This window comes from Oryzias melastigma, linkage group LG18 (assembly GCF_002922805.2).
Source record: "Oryzias melastigma strain HK-1 linkage group LG18, ASM292280v2, whole genome shotgun sequence".
NCBI classification, from domain to species: Eukaryota; Metazoa; Chordata; class Actinopteri; order Beloniformes; family Adrianichthyidae; genus Oryzias; species Oryzias melastigma.
In genome coordinates, this window is record NC_050529.1 from 4,139,585 (window position 1) to 4,156,755 (window position 17,171).

Here is a 17,171-nt window from a genome sequence, read left to right on the forward strand (position 1 = left end):
CACCCCCCAAGAGCCGACCCGCCAGGCGCAGCACCCCCCACCCCCCACAAGGAGGGAGGAGCCAAGAAGGAGCCAGTCCCAGGGACAAGTCCGAGTCCCCGCCCCCAAGAGCCTCCCCTGTGGGTGCACTGGTCAGGCACCAACGGGACCTAGGCAGCCAGACCGGCCGCGGCCCCCACCGATTTCTCAGTGGAGAGCCCGACAAGCCAGACCCCCCAGGTCCCGTATCTAATGGGACCCCCGCTCCCACAGACACCCCCCCACCAGACGGGGCCAGACCGCCCAGGTGAGACAGTTTCTAATACAACTGAGATAAGCCTGGAAAGCAAAACAGCAAAGGGGACCAAAATCCGAGTAATAGTTAGTTGTTAATTTTGAATTGTATATGCATGTATTGTCCTTCATCCAACTTTTAGTTCGCCAAAGCAGGAGGGGTAGACTGTTTACTCTTCCACAGCTTTAATAAATGTTTCTTCCACGTTTCTTATCTGTCCAAGTCTTCAGTTTTAACTGATTTCTTCCTTTTTATTATGTACAGTATTCTTGGGTCTTGAAATGTTCTCCTACTTCAAATGTTTTTTTGCATGTCTAATCACTTCCTTAAAGCTCCAGTTATACATGTCTTACTCTAACATGGTCATTATTTGACTGCTCTTACGGGTAGATATGGGCTGTCTGTGATAATTAATGATCAATCCTGTACAGGATATGCAAGTGGTCCGCTTGATAAATCAAGGTTATAAACCATTCAGTGAACCTGTAGAGAAAAAAAAAGTTTATCTTCAAAATGTTTAATGGGCGTACTGTTGGCCACAGCTCCTAGTGAACACCTATACAGCAGGTAAGGCTAAAGTAGGAGAGACGCTGGGATGTACAGATTAGACTGATTAGACTTGAGATGTAGCAAGACCGCTGTTTGAAGCACTTTGTGAAGATTGGGGTGAGGGATATTGGGGGAGTAGTCATTAAAACCTGTTGGGCTGGAGTTCTTTGGTATTGGTTTAATGGAGGTAGATTTGAAGCAGGTTGGTACCACACCATGGGCCAAGGACAGGTTGAATATGTCAGGCAGTGCTCCTGCTAGTTCTCCAACGTACTCTTGAGAACATGTCTGGGGACGCCTTCAGGACCCGCAGCCTTATGGAGGGTGATCTTGCTCAGCACTGCTCCTACGTCAAGTAGTGGAAAGAGTCGATGGTTGGTGGTCTTGAGTCACAACTGCTTTGGTTGCAGTTGTCACATTCTCTCTCTCAAACCGAGCATAAAAGTAGTTGAGCTCGTTTAGGAAGGAGGCATCAGAGGAGGAGGGTGGGGGGTCCTGTAGTTTGTGATCATTTAAAGTCTTTGTCACATACTTCGGAGTTACAGAAGTGTTCTTTTAGCTTCTTATTTTATCAGTATTTAGCCTTTTTGATTCCCCTCTTCCGCTCAGCCCTTGGTTTGCTGACGACGGTATTCCGGGCCCTCAGCAGGAGAAGAACATCCAGGTTCCTCCAAGGCTTCTGGTTAGATTTAGGGTTAGGGTTACATGGTGGTCTTTTTCTGGGTGGTGATACTGCCTATGGTCCAGCACAGATGAGGCACACTGTGTCTATGCGGTTGAACCTTGTCAAATCTGTGTTGAACCAAAGCATCTGTCCCATCTGGCCACACTTTTATTGTCCTCACAGTGGGTTTCACACGATGGGTGAGTGGTGAGTACTGAGGTGTGTGGAACAGGGAGAGGAGTGTTGTTTGTATGCTCCCGCCACGTTGGAGTAGACATGGTCCAAAGTCTTGTCCCCTCTGGTGTAACAGGATACATGTTGGTAGAATCTGGGGAGGACAGTCTTCAAGTTGGAGTGGTTGAAGTCACCAGTAACAGTAATTACAGCCTCAGGATGATTCTTCTGATGTTCACTAATTGCAGCATGGAGATCTTTCATAGCCAACTTGGCATCAGCATCTGGGGGAGTATGATATGATGGAGGTGAATTCTACAGGAGATAATAGGGTCTGCATTTGACAATTAAAAACTCCACATTAGATGAACAATGTCTCTCGGTATGGTTTACTTTATATAAAATACCAATGTTTTTGCTTATTTTCCTGCTTATATAATCAATGTGGGATTCCCAGCAAAGTTTATTATCCATTACTATTCCTAAAAAAATGATTTCAGAAACATTTTGAATTACAGCTTTGTCAATTTTAATATTTCTACTTCCATCATATTTTTTTGTTCCGAATATCATACATTTAGTCTTTTCCCAATTTAAAACTAGTTTATTGATATCAAACCATCTTTGTAAAATAACCAGTTCCTTTTTCTATATTTGCAATAACTCATTCTAAATCATTCCCAGAACTGTAAATAGTTGTATCATCGGGAGATAACACTAAGTTCATCTCTTTTAAAATTTTATAGATACTGTAAATAGTTAAAAAAGTTTAGGTCCAATTACTGAACCTCGTGGAATTCTAGAAAATACCATCTCACATTTTGATTTTTAGTTATTAATTGAACGTATTGTTGTCTGAATTCAAGATAACTTTCCAATAATTTAAATACAACACCTCTTATACCATAATTGCCCAATTTTGCTAACAAAATATAATGATTTACTGTATCAAATGCTTTTTGTAAATCAAGAAATAAACTGACCGTAAAATGCTTCCAATCAATTGCATCCAAAATCTCATCTGTTAGGTGAATGAGTGCAGTAGATGTAGATCTGTCAGATCGGAATCCATATTGATTTTCAAAAAGTACATTATTTTTTTCAAGAAAAACATCCAATTTCTGTCTGAACCATTTTTCTATTATTTTTTAAATTTGCGAAAGTACAGACACTGGTCTGTAATTATTAAAAACATGTTCATCATTTTGTTTAAATATTGGAATTATCTTAGCCACTTTCATTTTTTGAGGAGAAGTTCCGGTCCAAAAAGAGAGATTAAGAATGTATGTTAAGGGTTTGAGAATACAGTCTATTGTCTTTTTTTACTATGATCATGTCTATTCCTTCACAGTCCATTAAAGTTTTATTCTTACATTTTCTAACAATTGATAAAACATGTTCTGTGATTTCATCAATATAAGTAGAATTCAATATTTTCTTTATACTTTTTGTTATGCTAATACATTCATCATGTTTTAATTCTTCTCGACACCTCACAATGTTGGTTCCCACGTTTGCAAAAAAGGAATTAAACTCATTTGCTATTTGAATTTCATCATTAATGATCCTTCCTTCATGCACACAATATACTGGCATTATTTTACCTTGAGCACGTCGTCATTTAAAGTTTTCCATATTTCCTTATTATTATGCTTATTTTTTTCCAATTTGTTTTTATAATAATCTTTTTCAGCCCTCCTCATTATTGTTGTTAAGCTATTTATCTATTTATCTTTTATATTTTACTTCCAGAATTTTAGTTCTATATTTGACATAGTTCCCATACATTTTACTTTTCTTCCTGAATGGTTTTTGTAGATTTTAATTTTGCTATCCTCACAGAAAATCTTCAGTCTGGCTGGAAAAACGACGTGGTGCTTTATTTTCCTCTCTCGTAGTACCCTGCGCACATCCTTGTACTTTGCACGTTCCTTGTAGATCGCCGGGGTGAAATCTTCATCAAAATAGATCCGGTTATCTTCCATTTGGATGGCCTTCTTTGTCCAGGCGGCCTTCAGAACGCTTTGTTTTGTCATATAACTGTGAAAGTAGACAACAATTGACCGCTGTCGCTGATCATGCCCGCGTAACCGTTGCGCCGGACTTCGTCAATTTCTTTGGACAGAGTTTCAAAAATTGTAGTCATTTCCATGCGAAAAACTTTTATCTCTTTAAGTAATTCAGTCATACCAGGTGTGGCATCTCTGATTGTCTCTGGTGTTTCCACGCACGGTTCTGGGTCTGTTTGTTTCAGAATATTCCTTGCCTTTGATTTAGACATTGTATCAAGACCAAGGTGATTTTCAAAATGATCCAAAAATACAAAAGTATTCCAAAAGGGAAAAGAGGTTCCCAGTCAAACAAATCAAAATTAAGTAGTAAAGTTGATGAGCAATTTACCAAGCATGTGTCCTGGCAGCCATCTTGCTCCAAGTCAAGATTATTACCTATTGCCTAATTGTTGCCTATTATTGTATTGTGCATAGTTCAAAAGGCAATAATGTACTATCTAATTGTTCTTTCCTGGTTTGCAGTGGTCAGCAGCTCAAACAGAGAGTCCAGTCTTCAGCGTCCAGCTGTGTATCCATGAGGAGTGACCAGTCCAGAGAGCAAAATCCATTCTTCAGTTCTGAAAATGAACAGCAGAGGTGAGACAGTTTACTGGCCTAAAGTAAGACGAGAGTTGAAACAAAAATGGTACAAAATTCTAAATTTCTAGTGAGGTACTCATTTGCGAAATTATAAACGTTGTCTATCCAACTCAGTTCCAGAGGTAGAGCTAAACAACAGACTATCAACCAGAACAGAACTGTTCAAGGTAAAACTGAAAGTCTTTCTGTTGATGAACTCTTCTTCAGTAAACTCAAATTCTGCTGGTGTTGACTTGAATACAGATAAAAACAACCCAATTTGGCTTTTTGTGTTCTTGTTTTTCAACAGATGTTGGTCTGCAGGAACTTTTAAATGAACATCAGATCAGTGTGAAGGGGAGACATGAACATGTGACTAAGGGAACTTATGAAATAGGAGGAGAAACTCTCTTCAACAAAATCTACACTGAGCTCTACATCACAGAGGGACTGAGAGAAGAGGTCCATACCCATCATGAAGTGAAGCAGCTGGAATCTGCATCCAAAATCAATTACCTTCCTGATTTTAAGATCAGATGTCAGGAGATCTTCAAAGTCCTAACTGACCAGCATGGACCCATCAGAGTGGTTCTGACCAGTGGTGTTGCTGGAATTGGAAAGACCTTCTCAGTGCAGAAGTTCACTCTGGACTGGGCCGAGGGCTTGGAGAACCAAGACATCAGTGCAGTGATTCCTCTTTCATTCAGGGAGATGAACTTGATCAGAGATGAGCAGCACAGTCTTCTCACTCTCATCCAAGTTTTCTATCCAACCTTCCAGAAGATCACAGCAGAGCAGCTGTCTGTCTGTAAACTTCTCTTCATCTTTGATGGTCTGGATGAAAGCAGACTTTCTCTGGACTTCAACAACAGTCAGGTGGTGTCTGATGTCTCTCAGAAGTCATCAATCAATGTTCTTCTGACAAACCTCATCCAGGGACATCTGCTTCCCTCAGCTCTGGTCTGGATCACTTCCAGACCTGCAGCAACCAATCAGATCCCTCCTTCATGTGTCTCCAGGGTAACAGAAGTACGAGGCTTCACTGACTCCCAGAAGGAGGAGTACTTCAGGAGGAGATTCAGTGATGAAGATCTGTCCAGCAGAGTCTTCTCCCACATCAAGGCCTCCAAGAGTCTCTTCATCATGTGTGGAGTTCCAGTCTTCTGCTGGATCACTGCTGTGGTTCTAGAGCAAATGATGGCCACAGAAAAGATAGGAGACCTTCCCACCACCCTGACTGACTTGTATTCACACTTCCTGATGGTCCAGACAAAGAGGAAGAAGAACAAATACCAGCAGGAACATGAAGAGAATCCACAGGAGCTGACAGAGGCTGACATGGAAGTTCTCCTGAAGCTGGGGAGGCTGGCCTTTGAACATCTGGAGAAAGGAAACATCATGTTCTACCAAGAAGACCTGGAGCAGTGTGGTCTGGATGTCACAGAGGCTTCTTTGTACTCTGGAGTTTGTACTGAGATCTTCAGAAGAGAGTGTGAGATCTTCCAGAAAGCAGTTTACTCTTTTGTTCATCTGAGTGTTCAGGAGTTTCTGGCTGCAGTTTACATGATGCACTGTTACAACAACAAGAAGACAGAGGTGGTGGAGAAATTTCTCCAAGATGAGAAAGGAAACGGACCTTCAAATGAAACGTTTTCTTCTTTAAAAGAGTTTTTCAACAACATCTTGACAAAATCCCTGGGTAGTAAAACTGGTCATCTGGATCTGTTTGTCCGTTTCCTTCATGGCCTCACAATGGAATCCAACCAGAGACTCTTAGGAAGCCTTTTGGGTCAGAAGGAGAATAGTCCAGAAGACATCCAGACAGTTATTACCAACCTCAAAGAAAGGAAAACATGCACATACTCTCCAGATCGAAGCATCAACATTTTCTACAGTCTAATGGAGATGAAGGACTTCTCAGTTTATCAGGAGATCCAAGTGTTCCTGAAGTCAAAGAACCTATCAGAGAAAACAATCCAAGACGTCCACTGCTCTGCTCTGTCCCACATGCTGCAAATGTCAGAGGAGGTTCTGGATGAGTTGGACCTGAACAAGTTAGATGCATCACCTTCGGGTTGTTTGAGAATGATTCCAGCAGTGAGGAACTGCAGAAAGTTTCGGTGAGTTCAGATTTGATTTTCTCTAAAAATGTTAATCTTAAATTCTAACTACTTATTAGTGTCTAAGGAAGTTTAAGTTGTTCATCAGGAAGTGCAGTCATAGTTTTTTATTTCAAAAGTTGGTCAATTCTATTAAGAATTGTTTTTCCTTCATGTTACCTTCAGTTGACATTTTTTCTTTCCTTTTCCTGTTTTTTTTTCAGGTTTCACACAAGAGAAATAAAGGAAAAACTACCATTTAAATGGTAAGAGACTTGGCCTGTTTGTCCTAGCAGCCAGCAGTACGTACTGTTCATTCTGTTTCACTGATAGTTCCTTTTTAATTTACAATGAGCAGACTAGTAAAATAGTCAACATATCTGAACAATCTTTAGATCTGGTTTAGACACTACTTTTAATTCTTGCAGTGTTTGTATTTGTAAAATGCCAATGTTTTAGATTTACTGCTCCGAAGTGTCTAACCTGACTAACTTGTAAAGACAAATTAAAACTAGCTGTTAAGAACTTCATTGGTCCATATTTACACACTGTGAGTGAACATAGACCAGGAGTTCCCTGGTCCATCTGTTGAGTCCGCATGTAAAATATGTGCAGACAACAAACAAATCCCAATGTCACCTCTGACGTCAAATATGACTGGAACTTGCAGGGAAAACTATTTCTGACCCTGATCTAGTCTTCGATGATTTTTTTTATCACATCTGTCAAAGAATAAACATCACAGTTTTCAGAGAAAAAGTTTGAGTCAGACTTTATAACAGCAACAAAAGATGATCTGTTTAAGATTAGGGAAGTTCATACGATCGCTGTTCAGCACCACCGTGAAATTTCAATGAAATATAACATTTTCACTTTTAATAATTTTAGTTTTTTTTTTAATGATTTTTAAATGCTCCAATGAACTGGCACCCAAGCCTCTAAGGACCTTTATCTGTAAATTAGACACTTGCAGCAGATAAACCCGAGCGGTCTCCACTGGGGATTGTAAGATCAAGTTTTGCTCCGACTGCCCACTTGGTGAAAGGTGCAAGACTGGGAACTCCCTCCCCACTGATATGAAGTCTTTGTCCAGGTCTAGTCGTTTTAAACAAATAGTCTTGGTTATATCAGCAGCAATACTACCCACATGTTTTAATAGGTTGATTTGCTGTGTTTTTATCCTATTGATCTGTCCCTGGCTCTTTAAAACTGGTTTATGTCATTTTCACCAATATCAGCGTTTACATGTGCAAAATGTCTTGAATTGGATCAAAGATCGGATTAGAAAATAACTGTGCACAAGGGCCCTAAAAAGCTTTAAGGTAAAAGTTTCCATGCACCACGTGGCTGATCGGAATAAATCATTTTGACATGCGCAGAACTGTCTAATTTTCTGGAAATAGTCATAGAAGACTATATAGCGAGTTCCGTTATTAACAAACAAATGCAGTATTGTGCATCTTGGCTGCATATAAATATGTGGGGATAACATCAATAATAATAATGGATTGGATTTATCTGTGCTTTTCCAGACGCTCAAAGTGCTTACATTGTATATCCATTATTCATTCACACCTCATTCATACTTGGTGATGGTGAACTACTACTGTAGCCACAGCTGCCCTGGGGCAGGCTGACAGAGGCGTGGCTGCCAGTACGCGCCTACGGCCCCTCTGACCATCACCGGAACATTCATACACATCCACACACCAGTGGAGTCACACTGGAGGCAAGTAGGGTTAAGTGCCTTGCCCAAGGACACAACGACACTTGGCTGGCGGGAGCCGGAATCGAACCGCCTATCCTTTGATCATTGGCCAACCCGCTCTACCACCTGAGCCACTGTCGCCCTTAGCCTTTATTTTGTCTGGACATGGTTGGAAACAAGAATTTCTGAGATTTTTTGCATGGTTTCTTAGGAATTTTCGGTGTGCAGACCAGCATTTCCACATTTAAAAGCCGCCTGCACCCAGCACACAGTAACAAATGAGTGTGTTCGGCCCAGAGTATTCCGAAAGGCGTGTTTGCATGACACATTTTTATTCTTATTACTTCTGGCCATGTAAACGCCGCTTATGATGGTTTTTTGATTTTTATCATTTCTGGTATTTTACTCTCATTTTACATATAATTGCAACTGAAAAAGCAAACAAAAAAAAAGCTCAGCTAAGAGGAATGCTCCAAATTAGCTACGGCTAAAAGCATTGTAATTTTGGTATGAGAATGCTGTTCAATGTCTGTTTTTAAATCTGTCCTTATTCAGCAAATAAATTCAGTTAAGTTCAATTAAACGGAAGGGTGATTCATTTGAGGTAACATCTAGTTATTTAGGTGCTCCCTTTATTATTTTTTTTCTTTTTTGGCATTGCGCATCTTGTCTCTGATAAATGAAAAAATATGTATTAGCAGGCCCTGCGACAGACTGGCGACCTGTCCAGGGTGTACCCCGCCTTCGCCCATCAGTAGCCGGGATAGGCTCCGGCACCCCCGCGACCCCGAGAGGGAAGAAGCGGTCAAGAAGATGAATGAATGGATGTATTAGCAGAAGCTAATATGTTTTTTCTTGTGTTTGTCATCAAAGCCCTGGTTTTCCTCTACCACCTGAGCGTCACTGGAATATTGTGTCCTCGGCTATGAAGTCTAACCCCTCCCATCTGACAGAAATGGATCTGAGTGGAAGCGAGTTGCCTGATGTAGTAGTGAAGTTCCTGTGTGAAGGACTGGAGAGTCCAAACTGCAAACTGGAAGTACTGAGGTCAGTGCTGAGAATTGTGTTGTTGGGTACATTTCTTTGTTTTGAACTAACTGAAAAAGTTTTGTTTTTGAGTCATTGATGTTTGAAATTTCTTTGGAAAAATTTAGAGGCAGGAGTTATAGTACAACAGATTTTAGTTTATTAGTTGCAGACATATATATTTATTTTTAGTTATATACATATTCATCCTTTAAAAAAAAATTAGATTGAACATTTAGAAGCTAATTTTTGTTTTCATATTTGACATTTCTCAGTTTCTTAAAGGGGCCCAACCATGATTTTTTTTAAGGCTTTCAGAGTGAACTATATATATATTGTATATATATATAAGATCATATATTGCCTTTCGACCTCTAAAAAATGAATTGCTCATTAGATATTAGTTATATTTTGTGAGTTTTTCTCTACCCGTAAGTAAAACGGCTCTATTCCTGAAGCTCCGCCTGCCGCTGAGTGTGGCTGCACCTATGGCAGCATCTCTGTATTTCTCCCACAAAAATAGTCCAAACTTCTTCAAAGATGGATGCACATATGATATATCTGCCTTTAGTAGGTCTGGCCATCGCTAAACTCCTTCAAAAACACATTTCGCTTCTGCACGGCTGTGCCTGACTGGGTGGAGGGTCTCAAAGGAGCGGCGCGGAGAAAGTAACAGACACTTATTTGAGCTGGAATTTATTAAAGACAGGACACATCTGGAAGATATATGGTATTATGAATCTAAAATCAATGTCTTTTGGTGATTGTCACTTGTAAGGGGATAAATTGAGGGTTGTGTTAGTCTGGGGGCGGAGCTTGCAGCACAGTCTCTTCCTGGAGGGAGCTGTTAGCAACGATCTTACGTCAGCACGTTTTCACCCGCTTGTTTTCATGGGTATGGGAGGGGCTGCTGCAGACAGTGCAGGTTTTTAGAGGATTACTCTTGAATGCATCAACTTATCAAAATACTGTTTTGAGGGTTCTTTATAGTGAGGAATGTAGAGTAAAATGCTTTTAAAACCTCAAAAAGTAGAATTTTCAAGGTAGGGCCTCTTTAAGATTTATAGAAACATGTTGCAGTTTAAATTACAACATTTTATTTTTGACCCATTAAATTAATTTCCATATTATCCTGCATTCAGTTTGAAGGACAGTCGCTTGTCAAAGATCTGCTGTAAGGATCTGGCCTCAGCTCTGAAGTCCAACCCGTCCCACCTGATAGAACTGGACCTGAGGAAAAACCATCTGCAGCGGTCAGACGTTCAGCCGCTCCTTGATCTGTTACAGAGTCCAGACAGCAAACTGGAGACTCTGAGGTCAGTAGATGTTTGGACTCAGTCCAGATACTTTTATCAGAATTGATGTTCTTTCTTCTGATTCACTGAGGAAACTGTCATTCATGTTTTACCTTCTTTTATCTACAGGTGGCTCTGATGGTCCATCAGATGAAGCAGTAGCAGTTTATCTGTAACATGTTCTGGACCATGCTACTAAAGGAAAAGAGAAAAGATGACTGCCAGTGTAAACTCTCGCATCAGCTCCATTCTTTTAAATGCAGTTCCTATGTTTTGTCTTCATACTGTGGAAAGATACTTCCGTTCGCATTCAAACCTTTAGCTTAAAGGTTTTTTAAAAAAAGGTTTTAGTCTTGAAAATGAAAGACAAAAACGTTATCCACACATATAACAGGTTGTCTCATTAGTCCATTAAACTGAAATCTACAAATTGATGTTATTATTTTTTTTTTTACATTTTTGTCAAGTTTTGCTCCTGTTAGTCAAATTTTGTTTCTTGAACTGGTGTTTGCTTTTTCAATGTTTGGTGTATTGGTCAATCTTCTGGGGTGAGTTGAGTTGTCATACAGTCTTAAATAGTTTCTCCAGCAGCTCTTTGATCATAAAATAAGGTTTTTATGCAGCAGCTTGTTAAAAAACTAAGCTATTTTTTGACAAATGAGCTGAATTGGAGAACTATATCAAATTTCTACAACTGTTAAATACTGGCAGACTTCTGAATTTACAGTCAATAGCAATGAAGAGAAATAGCCCGGTGATGTTTCTCGACTTTGACGCAGAGAAGGCATTGGATCGAGTTAACTGTGTATATCTTGAGGAATCACCAAGGCATATAAGTTTGAAAGATTTTTTTGTTGGCTGGATTGACATATTTTGCAAAAACCTAAAGTAAATGGCTGGCTGGGCTGATCCCCTTAATGATCACATGGTACACTTTGGCAGCGTGCTTGCACATGTACACTAACACACTACTCCCTGTATACTAAATCCCTTGGTCCTAGCACACAGTGCAGAGATTGATGCATTATATAGTGTGATTATTATGACTCATGGTCAGTTAATAAAGCTTGTCTTCATTCATTCATTCATTCATTCATCTTCCAGACTGCTTCTTCCCTTTCGGGGTCGCGGGGTGCCGGAGCCTATCCCGGCTACTGATGGGCGAAGGCGGGGTACACCCTAGACAGGTCGCCAGTCTGTCTCAGGGCCTCAATCACACACCCATCCACTCTCACATTCACACCTAGGGGCAATTTAGAGTCATCAATCAACCTATGAAGCATGTTTTTGGACGGTGGGAGGAAGCCGGAGTCCCCGGTGAAAACCCACGCATGCACGGGGAGAACAGGCAAACTCCACACAGAAAGGTCCCAGCTGGGATTTGAACCGGGGCCTTTTTGCTGTGAGGCAAGAGCGCTAACCACTGTGCCACCGTGCAGCCCCAAAAGCTTGTCTTATTGTGAGAATTTTATTCTGCAACTGCTGGTAACAATAAAAAATTTTTTTTAGAAAACCGCTATCTTCCATGTTGTGTTTGGCTGAGAGAGGAATAATTTTAACTATGAAGCACACCAATGTACAGTAGTGTTACAGCCCCACATGGTGGGCATAGGAAGAACTACAGTTTAAGTTCATGTTTTGGAAGACAGAAGACAGTCTGCACAGGCTCAGTTTACAAGTGACACTTGAATTTCTGTCATGAAAAGCAGATAAATGTAAAACCCCAGTTTTTATGTGTGTGAGCTGTTCAGAATAATGTTATATTGTATGAGATGCGGGTTTACAACTGGAGAAAAAAGATCTAACATTTCCAACAAACCTCTCATTCAATGTTTCTTAATTTGTTGTCACTCAGTTCTATAGACACAATTATTTAACATTTTTGCATTTACCTCAAGACATCATAAACCTCTTAAGAGAACTCAGAGAGACCTGTCACATTCACTGCCCTCTGGTGGTCATACAGTTGCAGGAATGTGGGAACCCACATCCCAGCAGACCCTCACAGTACGTTTAGGTCTGCCAAGTCTTTCCACCCTCCTCCCCTGCCAGCGAATCCAACTCACCACCAGGTAGTGATCAGTGGACAGCTCTGCCCCTCTCTTTACCCGAGTGTCCAAAACACACGGCCGGAGATTGCCTGAAACGACTACAAAGTCGATCATTGATCTCCTACCTAGGGTGTCCTGATGCCAGGTGTACTGATGGACACCTTTGTGTTCGAACATGGTGTTCATTATGGACAAACTATGACGTGCACAGAAGTCCAACAACAAAACACCGCTCGGGTTCAGGTCAGGGAGGCCATTCCTACCAATCACGCCCCTCCAGGTGCCACTGTCATTACCCACGTGGGCATTGAAGTCCCCCAGGAGGACGACGGAGTCCCCTGTTGGGGCACTTTCCAGTACCCCTTCAAGAGACACCAGGAAGGCCGGGTACTCCAAACTGCTGTTTGGCCCGTAAGCCGAAACCACAGTCAGAGACCTGTCCCCCACCCGAAGGCGAAGGGACACGACCCTCTCGTCCACCGGTACAAACTCCAACACTTGGCGGCTGAGCTGGGGGCTCACAAGTAAGCCCACCCCAGCCCGTCGCCTCTCACCATGGGCAACTCCAGAGTGGTAGAGAGTCCAGCCTCTCTCGAGGGACTGAGTTTCAGAGCCCAGGCTGTGCGTAGAGGTGAGCCCAACTATATCTAGTCGGTATCTCTCAACCTCTCGCACAAGCTCAGGCTCCTTCCCTCCCAGAGAGGTAACATTCCATGTCCCAAAAGCCAAATTCCATGACCGGGTTTGGGTCGCCGAGGCACTCGCCTTCGACTGCCTCCCAATCCACAATGCACCGGCCCCTTCAGAGCTCCCCTGCAGGTGGTGGGCCCACTGGGGAGTGATCCCACGTCGCTCCTTTGGGTTGGACCCGACCGGGGCTCGTGGGAGGAGCCCCGGCCACCAGGCGCTCGCCTCCGAGCCCCAACCCCAGGCCTGGCTCCAGGGTGGGGCCCCGGTGATGCCAATCCGGGCGACGTAGCAGAATCTTTCATGTTTTTACTCATAAAGGGGTTCTGAACCGCTCTTTGTCTGGCTTGTCACTCAGGACCTGTCTGCCATGGGAGACCCTACCAGGGGCAGAAGCCCCCGACAGCATAGCTCCTGAGATCACTCAAGCACTCAAACCCCTCCACCACGTTAAGGTGGCGGTTCAAACACCGGGTCAATTTCTTTGTGTAAAATGCAAATTTTTCTTTCTTCAATAGCTTTTATGTTATTTGTTCAAATCACTCCAAATCACTTAAAAGTAGAGCATATTAAGAACTATCTATGACAGCAGTTTACATTAAGTTACGAGGCTTTTTCAAATTTTAAAAAATCTTTAAATTTAAATTAATTATTTTTTTTATTTTAATCAATACCACCCTTGATAAAGGTGGACAGTATTTTATGTATGACACAAACACCAGTGAGGATGAAAAAATAATTGCAAAAAAATTTCAGCGCGCTGTCTTGTGGGGTCCAGATGTAAAAAATAAAACACCGGGTTAATTTGAAAAAAAAGAAAAGAAATGAAAAAATGAATCACATTCATAGTGAATTCATTTCTTCCCGACTGTAACAGAAAATTTTAGTTTAGTTTCTGACGTGAAACTAAATTTATCTGTTTAACCTTGAGCAATCCTGGGCATGTTTATATTAAAAGTGAGGTCATCTGGACCCCACAAGACAGCGCGCTGAATTTTTTTGCAATTATTTTTTCATCCTCACTGGTGTTTGTGTCATACATAAAATGCTGTCCACCTTTTTCAAGGGTGGTATTGATTAAAATAAAAAAATAAATTAATTTAAATTGAACGATTTTTTATAATTTGAAAAAGCCTTGTAAGCTAATGTAAACTGCTGTTATAGATAGTTCTTAATACGTTCTACTTTTCTAAAGTTATTTCGAGTGATTTGATCAAATAACATAAAAGCTATTGAAGAAAAAAGTTAAATTTTACACAAAGAAATTAAATAAAATTAGAAAAAGCATCAAAAGCTAATGTAAACTGCCGTCATGGATAGTTCTTAATATGTTCTACCATTCTAAATGTATTTGGACTGATTTGCTCAAATAACATAAAAGCTATTGAAGAAAAATGGGAAAATTTACACCAAACAAAAAGACTAAAATTAGAAAAAGTATCAAAAGCTAATGTAAACTGTTGTTATAGATGGTTCTTAATCAGTTTTATTATTTTAAAGGGTTTTGGTTTGAATTGGTGCAATACTTTGAGAGCTATTCTGTAATTTGCTGATGGTCCCTAAATATGAACAGAGCGAATGTCTGTCGAATATCCAACTTAAAACTAACTTCACCGCAGGGAAGAAACTCTCACATGCACACACATATCTGCACAGCTTCCCATATTTAAAGCTTGTTGCTTGATTTATTTTGTCCAGAAGAACCTTAAACCTTTTCTTCATATTATAGCTCGGTAGAATAGGAACCATCAGTCATTAAGAGGTTTGCTGCCAAGTCAGAATGCAATGTGAAGGCAGCAGTGATTTTCTGCATTCACTATTGAAATGCAGTCCACTATTTCCTGCCTCCATTGACAAAGAAGTTGCCAGCAACTAGCCAGAAACATATCCATTAAACAAGGGGAAAGCAGTAGGCTAGTTTTAATCCATCTGTAACTTAGACTTGAGATAATATCAAAAAGGCAGAGGAGGAAGCTTTAACTGAAAATATACCTTTTCAGATAGCTAGGTAACTATGCTAGCAAGTTTGTACTTCACAAGGCACAGAGAAGACACCCACCCTCTTCAAATTTGACCCTCATATGTTAAAAAAATATGAACTTACCTTTTAACTCCTTGAAGTCCTCTTAGGAATTACATTTTTGTGAAGAAAAATTTACTCCTCAGTCCACCTTCTAACATGAGAGGAAAATGGCCATTTGTGATCTAGTCTCATGAGATCTTGCAGACTCATGAGGACTTGCAATAAAAATTTGAAGTAGACTGTACTATTTTTGTTGTTGGAAGGTTTAAAACCTAATATTTCTAGTTGTCTCAAATTTTTTGGAACATTTTAGTTGACGTGACACACAAAAATAAGTTCAAAGAACTAAAAGCAACATTTTTTTACAGTGGATTCAGAAAACATCTACACAATTACTTTAAACATGAATATTTATTTAGTGGTAGAAAATAGCTTTAAAGCTGATGATCATTGCTTAAAAGATAATGACATATTAAGTTCTGGTACATTACAAACAAGTCAAGAAACAAATTAGACAAAAATGTGTTTAAATGTAAAAAAAAAAAAAACAAATACATCCCAAACAATAGGAATAAACACATTGAACTGTTTCAGTTCTTGACTTTATAATTGACTCTATTCCTCTAAATGTGTGAGACGCAAACATTGGTGTTAAGCTTGTTTATATTGAAAGCAGAAAGAAGTCGAACTGATTCCCTCAAGGCAAATGCTTCAGATATGAACGCTTGTCTTTGTTAGCACTCGCCCTGATTATTGTGACATGCTGTGTTCAAACTGGTGCTTGGGTTGTTTCATCTACACTCAACAAAAATATAAACACAACACTTTTGTTTTTGCTCCCATTTTTCATGAGATGGACTTAAAGATCTAAAATTCATTCCAGATACACAATATTACCATTTCTCTCAAACATTGTTCACAAATCTGTCTAAATGTGTGATACTGAGCACTTCTGCTTTGCTGAGGTAATCCATCCCACCTCACAGGTGTGCCACATCAAGATGCTGATCTGACATCATGATTAGTGCACAGGTGTGCCTTAGACTGTCCACAATAAAAGGCCACCCTGAAATGTGCAGTTTTTTTGCAGTTTTGGGGACCCAGAACCAGTCAGTATCTGGTGTGACCATCATTCACCTCATGCAGTGCAACACATCTTCACATTGCGTTCATCAGATTGTCAATTGTGGCATGTGGAATGTTGGTCCACTCCTTTTCAATGGCTGTGGGAAGTTGCTGGATATTAGTGGCAACTGGTTCACGCTGTCGTATACGCCGATCAAGCACATCTCAAACATGCTCAAAGGGTGACATGTCCGGTGAGTATGCTGGCCATGCAAGAACTGGGACATTTTCAGCTTCCAAGAATTGTGTACAGATCCTTACAACATGGGGCCGTGCACTATCTTGCTGAAACATGAGGTGATGTTCATGGATGTATGGCACAACAATCACTGTATCTCTGTGCATTCAAAATGACATCAATAAAATGCATCTGTGTTCTTCATCCATGACAGATGCCTGCCCATACCATAACCCCACCACCACCATGGGCCACTCCATCCACATCATTGACATCAGCAAAGCACTCACCCACACGCTGTCTGCCATCTGCCCTGATCAATGTAAACCCAGATTCATCCGTTAGGACGGGGGTCGGCAACCTGCGGCTCCGGAGCCGCATGCGGCTCTTTAAGCACTCCCTTGTGGCTCATTGGCGCTTCTTCAAAATTGTTTGAAAATAATAAAAAATGTTGGAAAGAAATAAATTGTAACGATTTGGATGAGGGGAGAACCAAGCAGATGGCTAGCAGCTTTGAATCCAGAGATCACTTGTGTCCCACACATTGCACGACCCCAAATGATTGGAAGAAGAAGCGTAAACACAGGCCATGTAAATCAGCTAGTGCAGGGGTCACCAACCTTTTTGAACCTGCGGGCTACTTCATGGGTACTGAATCATACGAAGGGCTACCAGTTTGAAATAATAA

The 17,171-nt window shown here is 40.7% G+C and overlaps 1 protein-coding gene across 1 annotated transcript in view; it reads left to right on the plus strand.

The window, feature by feature from the left end:
* Positions 1–11,603, plus strand: part of LOC112139940 (protein NLRC3) — a 14,493-nt gene extending 2,890 nt beyond the window's left edge. The window contains exons 4-10 of the mRNA XM_024262809.2: positions 4,196–4,309; positions 4,427–4,479; positions 4,602–6,411; positions 6,615–6,656; positions 8,972–9,145; positions 10,267–10,440; positions 10,549–11,603. Coding sequence (XP_024118577.2) covers positions 4,196–4,309; positions 4,427–4,479; positions 4,602–6,411; positions 6,615–6,656; positions 8,972–9,145; positions 10,267–10,440; positions 10,549–10,558 — 2,377 coding nt within the window. The 3' untranslated portion in view covers positions 10,559–11,603. The remainder of the gene's footprint in view (positions 1–4,195; positions 4,310–4,426; positions 4,480–4,601; positions 6,412–6,614; positions 6,657–8,971; positions 9,146–10,266; positions 10,441–10,548) is intronic.
* The last annotated feature ends 5,568 nt before the right edge of the window (positions 11,604–17,171 follow it).